This window comes from Trachemys scripta, chromosome 14 (assembly GCF_013100865.1).
Source record: "Trachemys scripta elegans isolate TJP31775 chromosome 14, CAS_Tse_1.0, whole genome shotgun sequence".
In the NCBI taxonomy this organism is placed as follows: domain Eukaryota; kingdom Metazoa; phylum Chordata; order Testudines; family Emydidae; genus Trachemys; species Trachemys scripta.
Genome location: NC_048311.1, coordinates 34,244,574 through 34,270,337, shown reverse-complemented (window position 1 = coordinate 34,270,337; position 25,764 = coordinate 34,244,574). Strand labels below are relative to the sequence as shown.

General features: G+C 46.5%; 3 protein-coding genes across 3 annotated transcripts in view; all 3 read right to left on the bottom strand.

Moving 5' to 3' along the window:
• LOC117887079 (dynein heavy chain 17, axonemal-like) overlaps nucleotides 1–4,544 on the bottom strand; it is a 36,913-nt gene extending 32,369 nt beyond the window's left edge. Inside the window, exons 1-4 of the mRNA XM_034789321.1 lie at nucleotides 4,511–4,544; nucleotides 2,496–2,701; nucleotides 1,156–1,320; nucleotides 765–956 (exon numbers count right to left, since the gene is read on the bottom strand). Of these exons, the coding sequence (XP_034645212.1) occupies nucleotides 765–956; nucleotides 1,156–1,320; nucleotides 2,496–2,701; nucleotides 4,511–4,544 (597 nt within the window). The remainder of the gene's footprint in view (nucleotides 1–764; nucleotides 957–1,155; nucleotides 1,321–2,495; nucleotides 2,702–4,510) is intronic.
• LOC117887078 (dynein heavy chain 17, axonemal-like) lies at nucleotides 4,475–17,455 on the bottom strand. Its single transcript, XM_034789320.1, has 8 exons — nucleotides 17,345–17,455; nucleotides 17,062–17,210; nucleotides 16,624–16,906; nucleotides 8,486–8,659; nucleotides 6,623–6,830; nucleotides 6,359–6,524; nucleotides 5,247–5,349; nucleotides 4,475–4,949 (listed from the first exon to the last, which is right to left on the bottom strand). Exons 1-8 carry the CDS (start codon nucleotides 17,453–17,455, stop codon nucleotides 4,788–4,790), a joined length of 1,356 nt encoding a protein of 451 aa, XP_034645211.1. The 3' UTR covers nucleotides 4,475–4,787.
• A 1,209-nt stretch (nucleotides 17,456–18,664) lies between these two features.
• The window catches only part of LOC117887077 (dynein heavy chain 17, axonemal-like), a 36,207-nt gene continuing 29,107 nt past the window's right edge, over nucleotides 18,665–25,764 (bottom strand). Inside the window, exons 27-34 of the mRNA XM_034789319.1 lie at nucleotides 24,905–25,012; nucleotides 24,633–24,764; nucleotides 24,046–24,206; nucleotides 23,716–23,872; nucleotides 22,107–22,268; nucleotides 19,906–20,133; nucleotides 18,856–18,993; nucleotides 18,665–18,718 (exon numbers count right to left, since the gene is read on the bottom strand). Coding sequence (XP_034645210.1) covers nucleotides 18,665–18,718; nucleotides 18,856–18,993; nucleotides 19,906–20,133; nucleotides 22,107–22,268; nucleotides 23,716–23,872; nucleotides 24,046–24,206; nucleotides 24,633–24,764; nucleotides 24,905–25,012 — 1,140 coding nt within the window. The remainder of the gene's footprint in view (nucleotides 18,719–18,855; nucleotides 18,994–19,905; nucleotides 20,134–22,106; nucleotides 22,269–23,715; nucleotides 23,873–24,045; nucleotides 24,207–24,632; nucleotides 24,765–24,904; nucleotides 25,013–25,764) is intronic.

The window sequence follows — 25,764 nt, the reverse complement described above, 5'->3', positions numbered from 1 at the left end:
CTTGCCCTCCCAGCAAAGCTGGTAACTTAACAGTCGCTATTGCAGACACTAGAGCAGGAATACTGACTGTTTGCCTGCAGAGACCGGAGCAGCCCCACCGTGCTGTACTGAGGTGGATGCTTTCTGGTTCTCCAGCTTACAGCACAGGCCTCTAATTAGCTGGCATCTACAGCAAGCCACCAGTCCTAGCCTTTCACCTGAAACACGCTGCTGCATGAGTTAACTCCAGAAATCAGCTGAGTGGAATGAGACCAGCATTGTGACCCCAGTACGCTACAATATTCCTCGTCTCATCTGCCCAGTGATCAGCTTCTCCTGCAGCCCCTCTGTCCCTTTTTCCAGGTGACTCCCTCCCCTGGGCAAGTCCGACCCCTGTGAGCTCATTGCATGGCCCTTGCCCTGTATGTGTTTAAATCCCCCTGCTGTGCTGTGTACAATGACCTGAGCGGATGTGTATAGAAACTGCCTAGTGCTGTTCCCCTTCCCCAGTCTCTTTCTGTTCTGTGTGTGGGTCTCTCCAATGTAAGCGCCTCAGACCAGGGATTCCTTCCGGAGGGTTTGGGGAGTGCCTTGCCCAGAGTGGATGCCAGCATAAATACCCGATAAATAAGATAATGGAACATGAAGCCTTTACAAGCCTATTTTTGGCCATAAGATCAATGTGAGGCGCTTGCCTAGCAGGCTTTTAGCACCATTTATCATGTCCTCTTTGCGTGAGCAGATTGGATTTCCCCAGCAAAGGGTGAAGAAAAGCCAGTGCTAACCTTGAGGTCAGGAATTCCATATCCTTTCTTCAGTGTGATCTGAAATACATCCAGAGCACTAATATAGGCTGCTAGTCGGGAAAGACTTTGCTTTCCGCTCCCTCCTACTCCCACCAATAAGGCATTCCCTCGGGGAGACTCTAATATCCGATTAATTCTGCAAATGTGAGACACAGCATCTTCAAACAGCACCTGAACAGAGCAGACAGGAGAGGCCTTTGCTAGTCTGAACCAACATAAGAGTTTGCAATGAACTCCACTACATCAAAATGAAAAGCATATGAAGCAGAGAGAGCACAGGTGTAAAAAAGTCTGATTTCACCCCAAAATGCTAGGAGAAATCTCTTGCCCTAGCATTTCACTCTTACTGCCAGTTCACACTGATACTCACCAGATTCATCACGGCATTGACCTCATTGTACGTCTCCAGGGCTTCCACTAGCAGCTTGTTCAGATACCCGGAGTCTGACACAGGGAAGTACTTGGGCTCGCCAATGCCCTGGGCAAAGTGACAGTAAATGTTGGGCTTCGCAAACAGCAGATTCTCACCAAGTTCCTAGTGAGAAACACAGATAACAAAGATATTCCACAGTGACTGGCCACCCTCACTTTCCACTAGGGCGCCCCCAGAATGTCTGTATCTCCGACCCAAATGCTGCAGTCCGTTCACAAGCACAAGGGCTGGGTGTGGGGAAATGTAAGACCTGACTCCTCCAGCCAGGGGATAGTTTTACTCCACAGCATAAAGTTTCAGCCCATCTAAGAAATACCCTATTTCTAGGGTAGGGCCTCGACCTTGCAGCTGACTACCCAGACACTGGGGTGCACCTATGCACAGAGCCCCATTGAAGTCAATGAGGCTCTATGTGGGCACAGGGGTGTCCTTGCATACACTCAATTGCAGGATCAGGCCCTCCACCCCAATGCTGAATGACCATGTATGCTCTCACAGCCCATTATTACTTCTGCCACTAACCCTCAACTCTCCTTTTCCTCCGTCCCACTTATCGTCCTGGATGTGCAGCCAGAAGTTCAAACAGGATCACGGTGAGACCCCCTCCCTCCCTTCTCCATCACTGCGAAGGAGTCCTCCATCTTGATGGCTATCCAGGCTGTCACCTCCAGCTCCCTGCCAGGCCATCTGGGCTGAGGCCATGTCCTATCATCTCGTCTTTGTCTCCCACACCCTCCAGTCCTGAACTGGACATCAACCGTGGTCAAGAAAAACAATGGCCAGGTAGTCTTAAGCAGCACCTACCAAACCTGCTGTTCTGGAAATGAAAAGGACATCCAGTCCAGGCACAGGCCAACAAGTGCTGGAAGCCCCTTGGCAAAGGTCGATTTCATAATTCATGTGACGAGAGATAGGTTTGGAATCTACACATTGAAATAATCTCTGGAAGAGTCGGGTTCTAACTGTCATGAGAACCCATCCATAGTGAGCGGTTACTAACTGGCAGCTATGCTTGCCACGAACTCTACAGCTAGCACCTTCTGACATTTCTGAGACGCACTCTAATTCCCATCCTGACAGGTAGATTATGGGTCAGCTCCAGAGGCAATATGTATGAGGCATAAATTACATATTGGTAAGTGGTATCATTTACACTCCAAGCAGCTGGAAGGTGCAAGTTAAATGATTTAAATATCACCACTGAACCCAGCTCTGTCACCATCACAGACTCAGCACCTCAAACCTAAAAGCTCTTAGTATTTCAAAATATGGCTTACGTCAAAGTATTTTTTACAGGTAGCTACTAGAACTCTTTCAAAGCTTTCTTTATCTTTCTCGTCAATGAGTTTATCTCCATACACTCTCTCAGCTTCATGCAGCCAGAGCCGGACTAGGTCAATCGGAGTTTTAAGGCATTCAGCAGTGGAGAACAGTAGTCCCTGCCAAACATACAAATCGGTCAGTCCTAGTTTCTTGATTGATGCTCAAAATGGAAGAGCCAACGCTGGAGAAAGCTAACAGCAAGAGATGGCAGGGGCACGGTACATGTGGAAGTGGTAGAGAGAGAGAAGACAGACATAAATTAAAATGAAATGACTGAAATAAAATACACTCTACCTGAAATATGTTAGAGAGGTCCCGGAGGTTGAAGACATAGTGAAATTTGATGGCCGTAGGCAGAAATGTTGATGTAATTTTCTGATGTAAGGCTGTTTATGGGAAAACACCCTGTATGTGAGAGCAGCCGGATACCCGAAGAGTACACATTTTAAAGTATTCTTCAAACATGACTCGAGTTTTCATCCTCTCTGAAGTTTATCAAATAAACCAAAATTGAAATTTTTGCTTCATCATTCTTCAGTGAAAGTACTGTGTAATTTCAATGCAAAGATGAGAAAAGTGGATTTTTTCCCACACTCACTCAAAACCCTAAACAACAGAATCAATTTTGCTGAAACTTTAAAACAGAACCATCTTTTCATTGAGACCATGCTTGGACCATTTCACCCCAAAATAATTTATTCATCAGGTTGTGAGACACAAAATAGGAAGGTGGAGAGGAAGCTGAAACTTGACCTGAATTAAAGCCACAGCAAAACCACACAGAACCTAACCACCACAAGCATGGAACAACAATGCAACAAGAGGTTTCTTGAAACCAGTATACGTGTTACAGAACCTAGACAGAATTAGAATGAAACCAGATCATTTTCATAAGAGTTTTGTATCATTCATGGTACTGACAGGGGAGCTTTAAAAATGTGTGTAATACAAAGAAATACTAGGGACTGACTCACAGGTTTCCTACACTGTATAGTACGTTTATTTAAAGTGGGAGCGGAGTCTATAGTTTCACAGACCATTTACTTTACCAACTGTGTTTTACAGCTACTCATCCTGATGCCAGTAAAAATAGTGTATCATGTACAGCAGCAGAATCAACCAGATGGCCAAGATTTCCCAAATGTGGGTCTCTACAGATAAGCACGAAATCCATATTTAAGCCCCTAATAAGAGGCCTCATTTCCAAGGTGCTGAGAAACCGAAGATCCTGCTGATGCACATGAAGCTGCAGGTGCAGCCAGTGGCATAGATAGGGATCTGTGTGTGTAACATTAGACATCCAGTGTAAACAATATGTGCACACAGCAAGAGAAACAGGACACTAGAGCCCCAGGTTAAAAGCTGGACTTTGTAATGAGCCGGGGACGTGGGGCTGGGTTTCTGGGGAAAGGATTCAGCTCCCCAGGCCATGAAGCAGCAGCCTGCGGTGGTCACATAAGTACTGTGCACAGGGAGGGATTCTGTTCCATTGTTTCTGGTCTATCCAGGTTCTTATCCCGTCCTCCTCGCCAAAGCAGCCGAGCTCCTCCTAGGGGCACGTTAAGCAACGGGGCTGACACTTGTCATGTGTAGTTAGTGGCCGTGGGATACATGGAGTTGTAGATTCCTAGTCCCCACATCCCATGCATGGGAGCAAAGCAACACTCCCCACTGCACAGGGCTCTGCAGTGCCCAGGACTGCACTACTCCCCATAACCTGCCTCCCACTAGCATGGTGCAAGCCCATTGGCTCAGGTACATCCCAAGCTGTCTGACTCCCCTCTCCAATCCCCAGAGCAGCTCTCTGCTGCCCCCCCCCCCCGCACCCCCAAGGCTTTGGTGTCAAGGAGCACACGCAGTAGAGAGCTGCAGTACAGGTGGGTGGAACAATCCTGCTGCAGTCCGAACATGCATTCTCTCGCTAAACAGTTCAGGTGGGATTTTCACAAGTGCTCAACGTTGGCCTAACCCTGCTTCCTTTGAGTCAGTGATAAACCTTCCATTGGCGTTCTGGGAACAGAGGTGGGGCAATGCCCAGTTCACCCTTCCACCCGCACGGGGCACAATCAATACCCTGTACAGTTCCAAAGTGCTGCACAGGACTTTTCAGGGAGGTGGTTATTTGCCCTCTTTCCGACACAGTGTGCACTTTACAAACACTGGTACAACAGATACGATAGATACTGGTGAAAAAATGAAGATAGAGATCTGCCCTATATAATGCTGCCTTTCTAAACATGAATGTGCTATTGCTGCTTACCCAGCACTCCCGCAATTAGTGGTGACAGGATCTTCTGAATGGGGACCGGAATGTTACGGATTGCCATGTGCTGTGCAAGGATGGTGCTGTAAATGGTCACAAGTGCTTCTTGGCCAGGAAAACTCACAGCAAACACACAAAAGTGTCGCTAAAACAAAGCAATTTAAAACCAAACCTGTCAGGAGAGGGCGTGACTTCCATGAGAACCCCCACGTTTCCACCTGCCACACACATTGCCTGGAAACAAACCCACCACAGCAAGTGAGATGGTGGATGTCAGACACAGACACCACAAACTAGACACTCCAGCCTTCTACTAGTGTCAAAGGACCCATAAAAGGGGAGAGGAGGTAAAATCTAAAGAGAGCCAAACTGCTGGCGAAGGGGTGGCTACCACTGAGACTGAAGCTAAAAAGCGCAACCCAATCGTTTCTCCATTGCATACCTGAAGTCTGGAGTCAATCGTAAAGGATCCAGATGTTGGATTCATGCAGGCTACATACTGACAGTTGTGAATGTCCTTTAATGTCAGCTTGTTTCTGTCATACCTAAACAGCAGGTGAAGGAGAAGGATGTGTCTTTATTCTCTGAAGACTAAAGGAGCTGTCCCTCCCGTAGTATGAACCTAGCCCCAAACAACTTTCACACACACTGATCCCTCCCAGACGCCTTTACAGAGAAGATCCAGGGGAGATGTTCATCTGCCCAGTTGCCTCTCTTGGCAGAGCATAACATCTATTGCATAGGAAAAGACATTTTTTGCTGTCCAGAAAATAGTTACAACTCAGGGCAGTTCTACACTTAAAACACTGCAGCGGCAGAGCTGCACTGCTGTAGCACTTCAGTGAAGACACTAATAGGCCAATGGAAGAGTTTCTTCTGTCCGCACAGTTAATCCACTCTGCGAGAGGCGGGAGCTGTGTCGATGGGAGAAGCTCTCCCACCAACGTAGTGCTGTCTACACCAGGGGTTAGGTCGATAAAATGGTATCACTCCAGGGTTGGATTTTTCACATCCCTGAGCAATGTAGTTATACCAATATACGTTTATAGTGTAGACAGGGCCTAAGAGTAAAAGTAGGAAAGGCCAGTGAGATGGACCCACTGCTCCAATGCCACTGGGCAGCACTTCTAGGGGGGCTCACACTGGGCTCGCTATTGGCAATTCTGGACTGTCCTGGTCTCTAGAGATCTCGTGATCCAGAACTGCTATGTTATGGATCATTCTCTTTGTGTACTTCAAATGTGCTGACCTAAGACTCAGAAGCCCCAGTTCTAATTCCTTGCTCTGCCACAGACTGCCTGCGTGACCTTAGCCAACTCCCTCAGTCTCTCTGTGCCTCCATTCCCATCTGTACAATGGGGATAATAGCACTGCCCTGCCATACCTTGTGAGGATAAATACACCAAAGATTATCAGGCACTCAGATACTCTGGTGATGGGGCCAGATACACTCCTTAGACAGACACACAGACCCCGTCACCACAGTAGCATAATCTGAGCAAGAGTAATTCAACACATGGATGAAACAACTGAAGAGTTTAGCTACACAATTACCAGTGCCCATGGTCTATATGCTGCCTGATCAGTGTATGAGGAGCTACTGTGCCATATTTGTCCACTTCAGGCATATTCATATCATCTATGAAGTAAATAAGCTTCTTTGTGCCCGGAGGACCAAAATTTCTCCCGGATTTCTTCTCCAAGGGCTTCTCGAGAATAGCTGCAGAACGACAGCAACACCAATCCAATAACTTGTGCAGTCATTGCTTCCCGGTAAGATGAGCCTGTTTTCAGGCTGTTTCCGGCTAAGCACCTTACCCTGCAGCATGGCCGAGGTCGTGTAGAAGTTAAAGGGGACAGCCTGCAACAGGTAGTCCTCAGTGTTCAGAGACTGCAGTTTGTCCACCATCATGACTGACTTCCCTGTACCTGCATTCCCCACTAACATCACAGGCCATTTCTTTGCCACTAGCAAATCCATAAAATAGCGAATTCGGATGGTTTCTGTCGTATGGACCACGGAAGCCTGTTGAAAAGTCATCAATGAAATAAATTATTTTAATCAAGTTTAGTCAAACTGGGTTTGATGATAGATTGTATCTGAAAGTGAGATATGGAAATGCTTGTGCGTGAACATCTCAGGAGCCAGATTCTTCGAAAGGTTCTGCAGTTACAATTGGGGCTTGCGGTTACAGAACTGAACAGGCTCCAAATACGGTTTCCGAAAACCCCAGCCCTTGTCTTCCCAGCTTTGCAGTCAGTCAATGCACTGACAGGCTTTCCCCCTTTACTGGGGTTTTCAACATGTACAAAGCCAGAGTACAGCTTGTGAACCAGGAGCACATTGTATCCAGGTGAGAAACGAGCCTGTTGATTACAGCGACTGTTTCCTCAGAATCAGCCATTGGCATGGGAGCACTGAAGGCTTCATCCTGCAGTAAGCAGCCCAGGAGACGGCAGTAGAACAGCTCACATGAGTATGGGCTGTCAGATCAGGCCCTAGATTCCTGAGGCCTGTGTAAACCCAGGACAAGCAGCAAATGCTCCCAGAAATAGGACGTTAATGGCCAACTTGGCTCCGGTCTCAGCAAACCATTGCAGAGGAGCACTTTCCCAGAGCTGCTTCCTTCCCAGCAGGAGCAGATTTCCAAGACAAAACCGCTGAGTGCAGGGCACCATGAATACTGTGCAACGCCTGCGCCTAGAACGTTACCTTACCCCCAAATACTGACGCTCCAGGAAACCCAGACGTCAGCACTTCATAGTTGCAATGCTTGTGCCAATGATTTTCTTAACCATGCCAAATACAGCCTGGGCTCTGCTGTATTTCCTCCTCAGTATTTCTGTTAAAATATGTAGTCTTTTGGACCTCGTTATGCTCCCATAGCACGCCAACTGGACAGGCATTATACTCAGCTCCTTGTTCCAGTGCTCATATAATGCTGGGCAGGGTTGCTGTGCTTGTGATATATTTGGGCTGTGCCCCGTAGACTTTTCGCTGACCCTAAGTGCAAGCTGCAGCGTGCGACTCGGACACAGCAAAGCCTGGTTTGTGTGTACAAGGTAAGGGTACTTAGCTGGTGCCTGGAGTCAGAGTTGGGAAGCTCCACTCCCACTATTTGCATTTGTTAATTAACTCTTTCTTTAAGCCAAGTGCAGCATGCTTTGCCCCTATTTGCCATCTGACGTTTTTTCATTTCCTGAGGGTTAATAGTCTGGAGCCAATATGCACTTGGGAGATGCTCAAGTCTCCCTCCTGTTTGGGCATCCATAATTCCCATATGTTCCCTCCCAGTTTTTCTGCCCCAGGTCTGGAAACAGGTGTTTAAAGACAGGATTGAGAGCACAAAACACACCACAGTGAGGGACACCTGAGATGTGTATGAAATAAACAATAGCCATAGGACTTGCCCAGTGTAATCAGAGTACATTACCATCTTGCATCCTAAATATCAGACTGACTGACCTACGTCACTGGCTGAACTTGCATAGCCAGAGGTTTAGTAATGGAAATAAAATAACCCATGCGTATGCCATGCTGTTCTTGTACCTTATTATGATATTGTCTGCAAGATCTTGCATGATTTATCAAGACGCCCTTTACTCCAGTGTGGAGGGGGGCAATAAATTAGTAAGTAAAGTAAAAAGAAAGAATCAAGGAAGATCATTTTGGGGAATTACCTGTAAGGGAATGTCTGGGTCCAGCTCAAATGTTGGCACTTTGTCATTCCAAAGCATGAATTTCTTACTTTCTGGATCTATGTAATAGTCAAAAATAGTCCCTTGAGATGGAAACTTGATGGTTTTAAATTCATTCACCCACCATTTACTGAACTCTACACGATAGTCCACCAGCTGAGGAGGAGAAAAACAAGCTCATTATACAGTTTCTATTGCCTTTGAGGGACATGTTCAGTTAGTCACTCTGGCCCAAGGCTTTGCAGCACAGGCTGTTTGGAGCCGAGATGGATTCTGCGTGCTTAGGTGGCATTGAAACACCTTTGTGGAGTGCTTTAGAGTAAAGCACAGAAGTCTAGCATGCCTGCCCCTGCAGGAGCCAGATACAAACATCTTTACTCAGCCAAAGCCAGGGTAAAGTAATCTCCCCACAGCCAATTCCATAGAGGAAGATGAAAAACACTGTCTCCCTCTTAGCTCCAACCCTGGCCTTCAAGATCCTGCCTCAGCCCCCTGCTCTCCAGAGTGTGAACTCGTGCTGCATAGTGAGAGGGGGAATTAAATAATTCTCCCCAGCTGGCAGAATCCAGCTCCCCGGCCAATTCTTGCTCTCAGGCCAGGCAACTCTTTTACATGATTAGTTTGCAGAGTATGACCACACTTAACTTGTCCCCCTCGTGCCTTCATAACAGGATCATGCACTATAACGTACAGAACAGTTCATTAAAAGATTGTTATACAGAGGATAGGGATCAACTGTTTGCCTTATCCACCCAGAATTGAACAAGGACTCAGCCAGGGAGATTCAGGTTAGATATCAGGAAACACTTTCTAACTCTAAGGGTAGTTAAGGTCTGGAACAGGCTCCCAAGGGAGGCTGTGGAATCGCCCTCACTGGAGGTTTTTAAGAACAGGCTGGACAGGGATGGTCTAGATTGACTTGGTCCTGCCTCAGTGAGAGGGGCTGGACTAGATGACCTCCTGAGGTCCCTTCCAGCTGGACATTTCTATAGTTTCCTTTGTGTATTTGCCAAAGAGCAGGTCACAGTTCCCAAAGACTCCCTTGGATTTGGGCTTAGACATTAAAACGTGCACATTGATATTTACTGACCCTTTCTATGTTCAGCCCTAGATCTCAAAGTGCTTTACAGACAAGTGTAAATATGATTATCCCCATTGCATTCACAGGGTCATCTAGCATAGGCATTGATTGTTACTTGCCCAAGGTCACGCAGCAAGCAAAGGGCAGATTCTGGGATAGAATCCAAGTCTTCTGACACCTAGCTCTGTGCTCAGCCCTCTGGCCCAGAGTCAGCCTGGTACTGGGGTTTCTGTTGTGTGGAGGGGCCCTCCAGCCCCTTTCAGCTCCAGTCCAGCCCAAGCTGCCACCCCTGCTACACACAGCAGTCTTTGGATGAAGATGGTTACACAGGGGAAGCCTTAGAGAGCAGATGTGAGCTGTGTGACTGTGCTCAGAGGATCTCCCTCTCTAGGGAATTCCCAGGAAGAATCCTTTTCAGGAGAGACCTAAGCACTTTCTATTACATTGTTTTCTGATCAAATTCTCAAGTTTTGCATTAACAAAATGTGGGGAAAACACCAAGAATGTTGCTACTTGAGCTCCTTCTATAAAGTCTGTGAGTCTGATCTAGCAGCATCTAAGCCACTGGCTGTGTTACCCTTTTGAGCATCTATGGCCCTGAATCCACAAACACAGAGACCTCTGCTTAACTTTAACCACTGACTTCAGTGAGAACATGCCTGGGCTTAAAATTAAGTATGTGCATGTGATGGGTTCGGTCACAGAGACCCCCTTGGGACTGTCCTCTGATGTGCTGAAATTACCGCTGAGCCTGTTTTCCCTGATGGCTTGGGACTCCAGAACCCTGCCTTGTTGAGCCAGACACGCCAGTCTGCTGCAACCCCGACTCAGGTCTGAACCACGCCCCCAAAGCTGCGGGCTTTAACTGAAAACCACTCAGTTGGTATTTCTGTCTCTAGCACCCAGACACCCAGCTCCAAATGGGATCCAACCCCCAAATAAATCCGTTTTACTCTGTATAAAGCTTATACAGGGTAAACTAATAAATTGTCCCCTCTCTATAACAATGATAGAGAGATATGCACAGCTGTTTACAGCTGGCATGCAAGCCGTTACTGTCGAATGCTGTGTGTGAGAGAGAGGTGGGGGGGGAGGGTGGGTCTGCTGCTGTCTGTACTTACATGACAGCATGCTGACATGCTCTCAGACCCCCAAAAACCCACTCTCTCTCCCCGCACATACACAAAACACACTCCCTGTCACACTTCACACACACACCCCCATTTGAAAAGCATGTTGCAGTCACTTGCATGCTGGGATAGCTGCCCATAATGCACCGCTCCCAATGCCGCTGCAAGTGCCGCAAATGTGGCCACGCCAGTGCGCTGTCAGCTGTCAGTGTGGACAGAGTGCAGCGCTTTCCCTACTGTGCTCTACGAAGGCGGGTTTAACTCACAGCGCTCTAGATCTGCAAGTGTAGCCATGCCCTCAGTCTCTGTAAGGCCATCAGTTAGCAGCAGCATCTTGCAGAACGGGAACATATTGAGTGTCATGAAGTGGTTTCATATGAGATGCATTTCATGTGATTTTATGGGATCCTCTCTCAGTAGCGATCATCACGCCTTTGACCATTGTGACCGTATACGGCTCAGGATAAAAGGGCGTAGAGTTTGTTGTGAAGCTGGAAGTTTCTGACAAGAACTACGTCCCTCACATTGAAACATATGGTCCTAGCCTGTCTGGGGTGGTTGGCATATTTTACATGATGAGCTTCACTTCATTGTCATGCTGATGCAGAGATTCATCATCTGCCCTTATCTCAACTTGTGGCAATTTTGTTCTTAGCGGTTTGCCGAACAGGACAGTTGCTGTTGCTGTGCCAGGAGAACAGTGGGGCGTGGTTTGATAACTACGGTGGAAATGAAGTAACTCCTGTGCATGTCTAATCATCTGTCTGCTGCAGCAATTCGCAGCGCTTTCTCGAGTGTTCGCATAAACCTCTCCACTTCTCCATTGGCTTGTGGCCAGTTTGGAGTAAGTTTACGATATCTGAAATTGGGTGAATTGCGAGCCTTGAAAAGGAGGACCATGTTCAGCTTTAATAAAGATGGGTATCCCACAGGCTGAGAAACTCTTGGCAGAAATAGTACTGACCCTCTCAACTTGTGGGTAACGAGAACAGTCACCTATAACAACCAGCAAATGTTTTCTATTAGGGAAATCACAAAAATCCCTGGTAACTTTAATCCAAGGGGATGTGGGCAGAGGAGATACAGGAGGAGTGTGATTTTGAAGAACTGTTGCCTGGCATAGTCTGCAGGACGTATGTTTCAGTAAGGCTATCAATCCCAAAGAACTTGACTTTTTCTCTGACCAGAGATTTTGTTTCTACCAGTCCATGGTGACTTTTGTGAGCCAAACTAATCATGTGATCCCACCACAGACACGGAAGAGGAAGTCTTCTATCTCAGAGTAGGAGATCACCACCTGTGATGGTAAACTCACTGTAACATGGGCAAACAATTATAGAACAGCTTGTATTGCAGGAATCAAATGTTGGAGGCTACACAGAAGTTCTTTCCATTGACCACTTTAAACAGTTTTGATGACCATTTGGAGACTTGTGTCAGATTCTCTGGAGGTGTTTAAACAAGAGAGCTCAGGGAATTGTGTGTGAGAGGACGACGTTTACAGGCACTGCTGCTTTCTCTGGAGTGTTACAATTGCTAGCTGTGTGCCTGGAGAACCAGTCAGCAGGGTTATCCTGTCTAGGAGAATAGATAACTATGTGGTCATCTACTGCTCAGAGGGCGCTGGTGAGCAAAAAGAGGGATTGTTGAACATAAGTTGAAGAGGTTCACTATTATTCTGAATTGTGAAATGACATTTGTAAGTGTATAAATGAAAATGGGATTGTCCCCATTCTACAGCAAGAGCTTCTCTTTCCATCTGAGAGTATCGTTGTTTAGTGGACAAAAAGCCTTGCTGGCATAAGCAAGGGTGTAAGTTGGATCACATTGGTCAAGCTGTGTGAGGACTGTTCCTAATCCAACAGGGCTGGCATCTAATAAAAGTTCACTTCTCTTACCAGAATCAAAATATGACATGACTACATCACTGGTAAGGGATTTCTTTAGTTCCTCAAATATATGTTGATGTTCACCTGACTAAACCCATATTTAATCTTTCCTGGTAAGATCTTTCAGAGGCTGTGTAATGGTAGCTAAACTTGGAATGAATCTGCCACAGTAATTTGCAAGCCCTAGTAGGCTACGAACTTCACTGGAGTTTGTGGGCATGGTGGCATTGTGTATGTTCTTCACTTTCTTAGGATCTGCTGAAGCCCCATCTTTGGAGAATGTGTATCCAAAAAATTCGAATGTGGGTTTATTGTACTCATATTTGTCTGGGTTTACTGTGAGATTCTGCTCCTGCAGTCATTCAAAACCAGCTGCTAGTCAAGTGTCGTGCTCTTCAGATTGGTGCCAAATACTAACGTGTCATCACTCGCATTAAGAGCTCCAGGGATTCCAGCTAGTACCTCACATATGGTGTTTTGAAATATTTCTGAGGCTGAAGAAGGCCACAACTGTGTTGTTTATAGTTGTGTAGACCCACATGTGTCATGAAGGTTGTTATGCGTCTTGACTCTAGGTGGAGCTCAAGTTGATGGTATCCTACTGTGAGGTCAAGCTGGGAGAAAAAACTTTGCTTCATTTAGATCTGCACTATTGGCATGCACAGTGGGCAGGGCCGGCTCTGGCTTTTTTGCCGACCTAGGCAAAAAAGCCACTCGCTGCGCACCACCCCCCCAGCGCGGCAGGGGAGGGCGCCGAGTCCGGCTGCGGGCCCGCAATCCCCGACCAGCCAGAGCGCCGGGGGGAGGGCGGAGAGCCCCCGGCGGCCAGAGCGCCGGGAGAAGGGCAGAGAGCCCCGCCGGGGCTCTCCGCTCTCCCCGACCGGCCGAAGCGCTGGGGGGAGAGCGGCGAGCCCGGCCGGGGCCGCTCTCCCCGACCGGCCAGAGCGCCAGGGGGAGGGCGGCGAGCCCGGCCGGGGCTCTCCGCTTTCCTTGGCAGCCAGAGCGCCGGGGGGAGGGCAGAGAGCCCCCAGCAGCCAGAGTGCCGGGAGGAGGGCGGAGAGCCCGGCCGGGGCTCTCCGCTCTCCCCGACCGGCCAGAGCGCCGGGAGGAGGGCGGCGAGCCCGGCTGGGGCCCCGCCGTGCTGCCCCCCTCCAGGCGCCGCCCCAAGCATATGCTTGGTGGGCTGGTGCCTGGAGCCGGCCCTGACAGTGGGGGTGACATGTCACTCACACTTGATAGCCGCATAAATGCATATCCACGCAATCTGGATTTTGTTTGGTTGCTTTGGTTTCTGGGCCACTACTACAGGGGAAACCCATGGTATGGGGCCGTCCACTCATTCATTGATGTCAAGCTCTTCTAAGTGTGCTAGTTCTTCTTCCACCAGCTTTCTGACATGGCAAGGGATGTGTCTGTGTGGTAGTGCTATGGACTGAACCATGTCATCAAAGTGCAATTTTATTTGCTCTCTCTTCAACTTTCCTATTCTTATGAACATATTCTCAAGACTGGACAAGTTGATTTAGCCTGTTAGGCTGTACCTTTGGATGGCACAATTAATCAGTGTATCTGTGCTATTAGGACACCAAGTACATTGCACTGGTAACAGACCAGTCCTTAAATACAAAATGAGCTGAGACTCTCCAACACATTGTCAGTGGGGCTAGGTTTCCATAGGCGTATACTTTTTCTGTCAGTTGTATAAGCAGTTTCTGTGGCATGCCATCATACATATGTTGATCCATCACATTCACTGATGCGCCAGTGTCACTTAAAACTTCAGTCTCATATCCTCGTATGATGATGTGGCATCGTGGCTCAACTTTGTGTTCAGAAGACTTGGTTCTCTCTGGAAATACTGTGGAAACATAAGCACTGTCATTTTCTGAGGTGTCAGCTTGGAGTGCATTCATTCAATCTTTGTTGTAAATTTGTCTCGACTTGTGGGAGAATAGTAGAGCTACAGATTTTTGCAGATTTCAGAGTAGCAGCCGTGTTAGTCTGTATCCGCAAAAAGAACAGGAGTACTTGTGGCACCTTAGAGACTAACAAATTTATTAGATGCATCCGAAGAAGTGGGCTGTAGTCCAGAAAGCTTATGCTCTAATAAATTTGTTAGTCTCTAAGGTGCCACAAGTACTCCTGTTCTTTTTGCGGACTTTTGCAGAGTAGTTTTGTTTTCCATATTTATGACAGAGGACCCCTTTTGCTGAGCAATCACCTTGGTGTGGGTATGAGCCTCCACATTTGTAGCATTTTACACTTGTCATCTTCGTGGCTGGACCCTGAGTTTTCTGGGGTTGGTTACCATCTTGAACATGCCAGACGCAATTCCTGATGGAGCTCTTAGCGTGGAGTACACGTGCTGTCTCTGGGCTTGGTGCCAGCTGTCTCTGCTCTAGTTGTTGAGCATGTGTTTCTGACAACTTGTTTGCTCAAGCAGTGTCCAGTATTCTGACAAGTCATTTGTGGGGGTGTCTTGGAGAGTTTGTCTTCTCAGCTTATCCGACAAACATCCTTGTATCATTTGGCCTCGTATCTCGTGACTCACCTTTGTGAACTCACATGAACTAGCAAAGTGACAAAGGTGGGCATGATACTCATACATACTTTCCCCTTCTCACTGATGTGCTTGACAGAAGGTATATTGACCACAGTTAATGTTTTTATGCGATTTAAAGTACCGCGTAAGGGCTGTTTTTGCTTTCTTATTCCTTGCTATCCCCAATGTCAGGCAATGTTTTAAAATATGGCACATCTCACTTCCAGAAAAGTGTAGGATCGTAGCTTTTTTTGTGGAAGGAAGCTGACTCTACATCACAACAAACAGCTTTTCTAACCTTTCAAGCCAAAGTTTCCATCTGTGTCTCAGACTGGAATGAGATTCATGGACAGGAAACTCAGGACAGTTCGGGAACTTTTTTTTCTTTTTTTTAAGTGGAGACTGCAGTCTAGCAAAGCGTATGTGCGGCTGTGAGAGATGAGGTAGATCCTGGATAGTTTCTTGTCACAGAACCTTGGTTAGCAGTGTTCTGTGAACACTGTTCTGTGTGTTCTGTTTTTTTAAAATATCAGACAAACATGTTCAAGCTTTCTGATGCAGCCTGGCGGATACGCCACACTTCGAACGGCCCACGGGGTCCGGCGGAGCTAGGCACATTCGCTGCCGTGATGATTACAGCATGCGAGGAGAGGTCTCTGCCAGTACAGCAGGGAGACTATTGTTCTTATGGGCAGCTCATCCCTTCTTTTCTTATGTTGTGGGGTTTTGTTTGTTTTCTGGTTCTTGTTGATCCTTGTGGCCAGTGCTGTGTCCTCGCTGGTTAGGAGCTTCTGGGATGAACTGCTCAGACACCGTTCAAGTGAGAGTCCCCAGGCTACTGGGTCCATCCTGCAGCACCCACTCTTTGTAGCTAAGGGAACTCCCTCTCCCACCAGTCAGAACCAAAGCCTGGAATGGACTCCTGTGACCTAGCTGCTGTACTTGCTACTCTAAAAGACTGGCACAGATCTCGGAATGGATTCCCCATAAACACTACGGCAGCCAACGCTGCTCCTGTGTTCAGAACATAGGAACTGCCAGACTGGATCAGAGCCATGGTCTATCTAGGCCAGTGTCCTGTCAGTCTTTAATGGTGGCTAGAACCAGATGTTTCAGCAGAAGGTAAAAGAACCCCCATTTCATTGCAACTATGAACTAATTTCCCTTTTGCTCTTTTTGTTTTCTGTGACTCAGAAATCAAAAATCATTTAAAAATACAAACCGCCTTTTTTTTTTCCCCAGTCACAAACTGCAGAAATCTCGTTTGATTTCCTCAACATTTTCCAGACAAATTCTACGGTAGGCTTAGACTAAGCATGAGATATTTCAGAACCAAATAAAATAAAAAAAAGACAGGCGATAGAGTAGCATTAACTCTGGGGTCAACACTTCAGCCTGTTCAAGCAAAGAGATCTAAAAAGAAAATGTTTTGTTACCGTCCAAGTTTAACTGGCCTTATATTACAAGCTGTCACTAACCTGGTCTTGAAACATCGCTCCTCCAAATGCCCAGAAACACGCAAAAACAAAGTACAGTTCATATAGCTCTTTTGAGGAGTCTGGAGGCGTGTTAGTTGGAGTCAGGAGACATTCCAGCAGATACAGTATGGTTTGTATGACAGTAATTTCAGGGACTGGGGTAATCTTCTTGAACCCAAACCTCAGTTTATCTAGACATGTAGGCAGGTATTTATCAAACAGAATCATTAAGTTGGCTTTTTCAGACTGTACATTTCGCTTCTCAATCCAGCTGCTTACCACACTACAAAATAATGGACATATTTCACATTTCAACATATGGCAGTAAGTAAATATAACAGTAATAAGCCTTTTCCTGCTGTGCTATGGGGAAACGTGCTGCACTTTGAAATGCATGGCATTCACACTTCAAAGAGGGGAATGTGAAACAGAACTCACGGGTTCCAGCCCAGATCCGCAGGGTTGATGTAAAGAATTCCAGCCCTGGATACTGTTGCTGGCGTTGCTGTCCTCAGGTGGCTGATCTCAAAGAGGAGTCTCATGGTGGGATTTAGTGGGATTCGCTCATTGCTCGCTAAGGTGAGCACCTAAGATGAAGACAACCAGACAGAAAAAACCATGTCGTTCCGCAGGAGCAGAAATACACATGAGCTGGTTAATTTAAAATCATCCTCAAGTGAAGTTTTCTGATTTTTAACTCCAATAGCATCTCAGTACTGACCTTATTATCATCCATGACAGTATTCAGAGATTCAATCCACATGGGATCTATATCTCCATCGAGAATGATCCATTTGGGACCAAGGTGAGTGATGTTAGCCAAGTCTCGCATCGTTGTAGAAAACAGACCTGCCCAACACAAACAGAGTCTTTGCTTGTTTTTTCTTTCTAGTACTTGGTTTCTTCATTTAAGCTAAATTGTTCAGGAGGAGGCGGTCAAGAAGCAGCACAATAGTTCCTCAATAAACCTGCCAGCCTTGCTAAAAATTTTCCCTTCTAATTCTAGGGAGAAGCCAAAGAAAAGATCTTCCCATTTCTACAGTCATTTTTAAAAGGTTTATGTATTGTTATGAATGAACTGCTTGCTGAGGTTTTTGAAATGCCAACATTTCATTCAGTATGATTTACAGTAAATGCAGCTACTTAAACACTATTAGAGTGCATTGATTGGAAGACGGTCGATTTCTTACCATCTTTCCATTCTCTAGTAGCTGGATGAATAACTCCAAATAGCTCATCACAGGTTACAGCTTTAGGGTCAAGGTCCACAGCAACGGGCCTTTTTTTCAAGGTTTGGTAAGTCTTATTCAGGGATTTCAGTACCTACAAGGAAAGATGGACATGCTCATACAGGACTGCGGTTCTCTAAAGAAGGCATCTACATCCTTTGACATGGTCTCTGGGGACTAAGCAATGAAAGCCACAGAAAAGAGTGGTAGTCTTCCCCCTTATCTGATAGGCTTTGGCCCTATGTCACAAATGGAGGCCCTGGAACCACTGAAGATGTCTAGGCCCCTCCGAATGGCCGAAAGCCAGTGAACAGCACCAGCTGGAACTACTGCTGAACAAGATGATGGACATTTCCTTCAGAGCAGGCAATCTCCCACCCTAGAGCACACTGCGCTCTCTTCACTCTGAAATGAACTGGCTCTCAGAAGTGAAAGTGCCAGCTCCACTCTTTTAATGAAGAACTGAAATTCAGGCCTTCCTGAATGATCAGCAATCTCCCCTTGCCGACACTCCTCCACTCTTCACCTCTCCTACTAACAGGCCGGGCACCTACTGTCCTCTCAAAAGGCCTCATTCCAAACCCACTGAAATCAGTGGAAAGACTCCAATTGACGTAGTGGGTTTGGATCCCTAGGTGCCAGGGGAGGAACATGAATTTCCTGCCCATGCGTAATGCACTGGCCACGTGGTTGTGATCACAGCTCCCACTACTTCTACCAGCAGCACAGACCTGGTGCCCACAGGAAAGGAGGACGCTGTGTAGAAGTGGCACTTCCTTTACCATTACACTTTGCTTTTTGAAATGTCATAATTAGGCTTGCTCATAGTTCCAAGGTTTTGCCTGCTCCCGGTCAGCATTAGACATCTGAGGTGGGAGGAGTGAGGAAACTAGGAAATGTATTTTAATCGGAGAAGGGCTCACTAGCTCCTAGAGTTTGGAAAAAGCCACTGCAAGAAATCTCTGCCCATTTAGTCTGCCCCCCTCTCCCCGCTGCCCCGTACCTGGGTCTTGCCACTGCCTGCGTTGCCAATGACAAACACCGAGTGTCTCACTTGGAGTAGCTCCTCAAGCTGCACCACCTTCAGCACAAAGCTCTCTTCTGCCTGCAGCTTGAGCTCAAGGATGGACTGCTTAATAATCTGTGACGTTCAGAAAAGATAGGAGAGCTTGTCCTGATCCACTGCACAGAACAGAATCACTACAGATCACAGCTACTACGTCCTTAGGAGGAACCAGCCTTTGAGGGTGGGGAGGTGCAAGTTAAAGGGGGATATCACAGGGTGACATTGGCCCTTTGAGAGAGAGCAAGGCCTGTGACTCACCAGCTCAGTGCAGTTGGGTTTAAAAGAAGGTACCTGGGCCATATAAATGTGGGAGAGCCTGGAAACAGGACAGGCGCATCAGTGCGGAAAGAGGCCAGTGAGAGAGAGACTCTGCAGGCCCTCCCTGGGATGATGGAGGAACTGTCTAGGAGGCCAACACAGGGCTAGTTTGCTGACTATCCTGTCTAGAGAGCAAGTGCCATAAGGCTGAAAATGGCAGAGGGCTAGGAAGCTGGTGGAGGGGCTAGCCCGCTGGCCGGACTGGAGAGGGCTGAAGGCTGAGAGATGCCTTGAGAGCTGAAGCTGGAGGCCCAGAGAGGGCGGAAGGCTGGGAGTGAGGCATGGGGAGAGACAGTGGGGCTGGACTGGAGAGCTAGGTGTGGTGAGACACACCGGGGCGGGACGTGGCGGGTTGCATATATTGTTTGGACTGTGCTGGGGAATTCTGGATTATGGTTGAGGGACTTTTGTTAGGATTTATGTGTATGGGACATGTGTAATAAATTAACCCTGTAAGGACTATATATAATTGGAAAGCCTTTAAGGGCTATTTCTGGGGACTCTGAAGGGGAAACTGAGGCAGACAGGTTTGTTGTGCAGCAACCTGCTGCAGGAGGACATGCCAGGTGGGTGTTGCCCTATGATAGGAAAAAATAGGAGACCCAAGAGCTACCTCCCACAAATAATCTGAATACCAAAGGTCAGCAAGGCCCGTGCCTGTGCATTCACCTTTTCAAAGTTCAGATCCCGTTTTCTAGGTACGTCCAGTGCTGGGAAAAGGTCTCCAATTAGTCCCATGAACACAGGCAAGTCATCCGTCACAATCTTGGGGATGTTGAAGTCTCGTAAAGCTCTCATTAGGACTTGATCCTCCGGACGGCCAGGGTCGCCTCTCTTCAAGGAGCCTGCTACCACCAGCACAGACTTAATCGCTCTCAAGCCCCAGTCATAATGATCCTGGCAAACAGTGAGCAAAGCCTTACATTGCATTTGGGTGAAATAAAATGGTTTTAAATAAAAGAACCAGAAAAACCACAACACTGTCCCAAAAAACCTAAACTCCAAAAAGTCTCCACAGCACCCAGAAGAAATGCCATTAAGTGTGTGTATTTGCAGGGGAAACACCGATCAACACAGGAATGAACGAAACCCTAGCAACTTTTGGCTGGGTAGTGTGTTTTGCTTCCCTGGAAGCAGATTTCCATTAGCTTTTAAGTCAATTGACATGAACAATGTGAGGATGGAATCATCTGTACAGGCTTTATTCTACTTGTAAGCACTGTGCAGCATCTCTTCATTTTCCTGCTGCCTGTCCATGCCGCAGGCAGGCTGAGTCTGTCAGAAGTCACATCAGTGTCTGAGTGGAATTTTCCAGCAATGTAGCTTAAAATGCTTGGAAAAATATAGGCCAAGTTGCTACTAATAACTTGTGATTTTTTAAAATATATGTATGTCAGATTTTAAAATAGATAAACTCTTCCTGCTCAAAGAACCATGGACTAATATTAAATTACCTGCTTAGAAAGTAGCTCTTTGCATAGTGTATAGAGAGTAATAAACTTTCTAGCAAGAAGTCTGGCATCAAGAAAACCTTCTGCAACAAGCATGATTTCACAGATAAGCTCAAAATCCGGGACAACCATAGCACAGGGTCTAAAGGAAACAAGGTGAACAAAGTTCCATGTCAAATTTTGAGAAAATTAGCCTTTGCCCACGTACATTCTCTGTGGCCCCGTCTCTGACATACATATGCACAGAGCTGAGCTATAAGATGATGGAATTTTGTGTGTTTGGATTTTCAGTATAGAGTCTTCATTATATTATATACATGATGCGTTTGCACACACACAATCTCTCTCACTCTAATAAGAGTGAAAGAGCCCTTGGTACAGCACGGTGGCAAATCAGAGTGTATAATCAGCATACTGACAATTAACAACCAGGTCTGATGAGAGTCATCCACACACAAATACCTGAATAAAGCCTTTAGATTTTCAGGCAATTCAGTCCGGCCTGCATAGCCGGGGTTCATTGTAATGAATAGTCCAACTGTTGGTATAAGAGCGATTATCTCTCCAAGGAAATTAAATGTTTTCTTTTTGGCACGAATTGCATCTTGCACACATTTTACCTACACAAGTAAGAGGAAGATTCAGTATCAACAATGTAGTGAATTACAGTGTGTATCTTAAGCAACCAAGCAGCACTGCCCTGTGCACTCTAAAAACCCTTTAAAACAAGTACTAACGGACGGGCTTATTGGGTGCAGTCACCCTTCCTCTGAGCTAGACTGTGACTTCCTGTACTCACATTCGCTAGGAATTACTCCCAAGTAGTCCCATTGACTTCAATAGGTCTATTTGGTGAGTAACTGCTCCTTATTCTGCGGGTGGGACTCAGAACCTGCCTGTGTGGTCCCATTGATTTCGTGTAGCAAGGTGCTACTCAGCCTGAGTCAGGGATGGAATTGATCTCTCAGGGAGCACACTGACCTTCATGATAAAGAGATCGCATTACAGTACTTGTATTAGGTGAATTGAAAAATACTATTTCTTTTGTTTTTTACAGTGCAAATATTTGTAATCAAAACTAAAGTGAGCACTGTATACTTTGTATTCAGTATTGTAAATGAAATCAATATATTTGAAAATGTAGAAAACATCCAAAAATATTTAAATAAATGGTATTCTATTATTGTTTAACAGCGCTTAATTTTTTTAATCGCACGCTTAATTTTTTTACTTGCTTGACAGCCCTAATATATATATATGCATTAAGCACAAATATTAGAGCAATTACATTGCCTAAATTGGCCTATATCTTTATTATAATTCCATTCACTTATGCCAAGTATCCCATAACACCTTGCATTTGTTGAATGGCTTAAGTAGACAAGGAAATTGTCACAATCAGGACAGACGAGTATTTACCACAACATCACAGTAATTTACATAAAGAATAGCTGGATACTGGAGAAAACTTCCTACCTGCACAGCAATCACTGATAAAACTTCCACTGAAATGCGATTGAATTCATCAAAGCATCCCCAGGCTCCAGTCTGTGCTAACCCTTTGTAGATATTTCCACAGGACTAGAGAGCAAAGTGATTGGAGAAGGCTGACTGCACCATGGGTATTCATTACAAAAAGAACAGTTCTAAGGCATTAATCTGGCATTTACACTACACACTGTTTCTCTAGGATAGCCTCACACAACATAGGGTCATTCAAAAATAGAGAGGAAAAATCCCCCTCCTGTAGGGAAATTTTGCCGCCTTTGCGAAAACTCCTTTGCAGCTACCCAGGATTTTCCTCTAGTTTCAGCATGTGCTGTCCAGATAGCTGTAAATGCAGGAACTCCACAAATGCTCCAGTCCCGGCTTCCTGCCAAAAAATGCCTGAGACACACAGACTGAGTGTTCTCCTGCTGAAGTCAAAGCCAGAACTCCCATGGACCCACAGTCACTACAGGTGTGTGAATGACACTCCACAGCATAGAGAGGTACCCCTGACGCCTGGGCTTTTCCCTAGCAACTGGAGTGGGAAAGGAAGCTCACCCCAGCTGCCAGACTGTGTGAAATGACAGGATTAGCAGTGGGAAAGGGCTCTGCGGCTCATGGCAATGAGTTCCCATGCCTGACTTTGGTTGCAAAGCCACAAACTATTGCAGTAGCTAGCACAGCTCATGCAGGGGACACTCAGAGGCACGGTGGAGGGGCCAATTAGAAATGAATAGGAGAATGCAATCTCCTAGCAATTGCTGCCCTCAGCACACATTGTGCATTGCTTGGGAAGATGAGATACTGAATTTGTCATGAGGGGGAGGAAAAGGATTGGAATTCAGCTTGCTGTGCACTCCGTTTGCTGTACCCCTCCCCGAGAGATGGTCTCCGAGGGGCTCACTCCTGTCATGGTTCCAACACCGTCAATAGCCTCATGATGAACTCAGATGACCTGCTAATCTGTCCCCTGGCCAGTCTGGGCTTTGTCCCTGCGATATATTGGCTAGCCGTCTGTGCTGTCTAGTTTCAGGTAGCTGTAGGGAGAGGGCTCCCCCTGGGTTGACTGTCAAAGGTTTATACACTCACTGGCAGGAAGGCTTTCCTGATATTTAGTCTAAGTTTTCCAGCCCCCATTCCCCAGCAGACCAGAGTTCATGCTGACCCTGTCACCACCACTTTGCCAATCAGTGTGTCCTGGGCAAGACTGCTTCAGCCACAAGCCTTTGGGGCAAGGTCCTTAGCAGCACCCAAGTTCCACACAAAGCAGGGGAGAAGGTTGGGGGTGGAGGTTCTGAGTGGGTGCTTCAAAGCATCTTTGCTTTCCCTAAGTCCTGGAGTTTTCCGGGGCTGGTTTGCCCTCCAGTGTAAGTTAGCCTCAGGAGTCTTTTCACAGCCAGCAAGAGGCAGAATGCAGCAGCACTTTGAACATGCCGACCCCCACCCCCTTCGAGGACTGCTCCCTGACATGGCCTGGGGAGGGGGCTCTGGGATCCTATCCACTGAACTCATTCATTACTTTCACTCATTTGAGTTTTACCTTGTAATCCATTTGCTCAGAGCAGTTGAAGACATAGACCATGATCCCTACAGCTCGGCCCAAGTCCTTAGTGGTCTCCGTTTTCCCTGTACCAGCAGGGCCTGCAGGTGCACCCCCCATTATCAGGTGAAGGGACTGGGTCAGAGTGATGTAGCATCTGAAATGCAAGGCAAGTGCACCATGTCTAAATGGCCAGCAACAGTCCCCTACCCGCCACTGCCCAGCCTACCAAACTGCCGTTTCCCACAACTGCTGTCTAGTTTTAAGGCAAATCTCGACTGCACAATGTTAAATACGGAGGTTAAGTATGAGGAGCTGAACCTTGCGTACCGGTCTGTAAGTGGAGTAATGACCAGTCGAGGGGTGTTACCCAGATATTCATAGGAATACTGAAGTTGAGCATCACATATATTAGCATAGCAATGCCTTTTTTCTTCATCCCACCGATGTCTGAGCTGGGACTGCCAGGTGAACGCTTGAGAATTCTCCACCTGCAGAGCCAATGGAAAATGTATTTACTTTTTCTGTGAATGCTTTCAGTGAAAATGCACCCTAGTGATTCATTCCCCAAGCCGTCCTCATATATATTAGAGTTATTTATTTATTATGGTGCTCAGAATGTGAACAAGGCACCAAACAGTACAAACCCCTCACCCTGGTCCCTGCCCTTAACACATTAAGGTTTAAAGAACATGTATACATTACCCAGTCTCCTGCGAATCCCTGTTTGGTTGTTAACTCACTGGATCACATGTACTCTTAAATTTGCAAGCAAGACTATTTTGTTCATGCTTTATTGCTCCACTCCATTTGGAGTATTTTTAAAATATTTGAAAATAATAAAAGTTATTACAGGAAAACATTTGTTCAAAAGTACCAATGAACAAAGCAATGAAAACGTAGCCTGCAACTTATACCTTAGCAAGGATCATTTTTGCCACGACATCTCTGGCATGTACATCTATGGTACAGATTGTCATGATCTTCATTCTGTCTCCTGAGGTTAAGTTCCCAATGAGTAGTGTAATTAGCGTGTTTAACTGATTAATCTAAGAAAGAAAAGAATGGATTGACACAGGAAAGTGATGTAATATTTTGCCTAGTTTTCCTGCCAAATAAAAGGTATTCTAAGGAAACTGCACAGAGTTTGCTGCAGTACAGATGCAATCATAAATATCTGGCTACACACCTGCTTTTTGTTGTAATCTTTAATTGCATTTTCATAACCTTCCTCCAGTCTTGAGAACGCAATGCCGACCTCTGTTGTCCACCAGATCTGAGTGCAGGTTAACGCAATCTACCATAAACCGCATAGAAAAAGGGTCACAGACTAGTTGGTGGCAGAATATTTCATGTTCAATGACAATGCTGTTACCTGTGCCCCTCAGCCCCAGCTCTGGCCTGTGGTCTTTGGTCTTTCCCATGCTCTGGGCATCGGCCTGGCCAGCGCTCAGACAGGCACTTCAGGGAAGGGTCCCTGTGCCACACCTCTGCCCAAGAAGCCTAGCAGTGGGTCTTTTCCAGACCCCCACTGCCTCTCCTCAGAGGCCAAGATTCATTTACTTTTTCCAGGATAGCTCTGCCTGCTCCCACTGCAGACAGAAGAGGACCCAATTGTCTCAAATAAAACAAAGTTTACTAGAAAAATCAAAATCAAAGATAAAATGGTCCAAAGCTAGACCTAAGCCCAGCCCAGGCACACTCAAACCTTTTAAGAAATCAGAAAATCCTCAGCTCCCTTGGCTTCTCTGTGAGCCTGCTAGGCTTCCCTTAGCTCATTCCCACCAGGAAAATTCCGCACAAATTTCTTTCCATTGCTCACAGTGGTGTCACTCTACCTCCCTTGCTAGTAGGGCGCGGAGCCCCAGATAGACAAACTACTGACACGTCCCACGCCTTGCCCTCTAAACCTGTTCAGAACTGTTCTCCCCAGCTCCTGGGGTATTGGCTGCATTTCCTTGCTTCTGTGTTAAACACTAGGGCTGAAATTCTGGCCCCAGCAAGGCCAGTGGGAATTTCAACAGAGCCAAGATTTCACCCTAATTCATT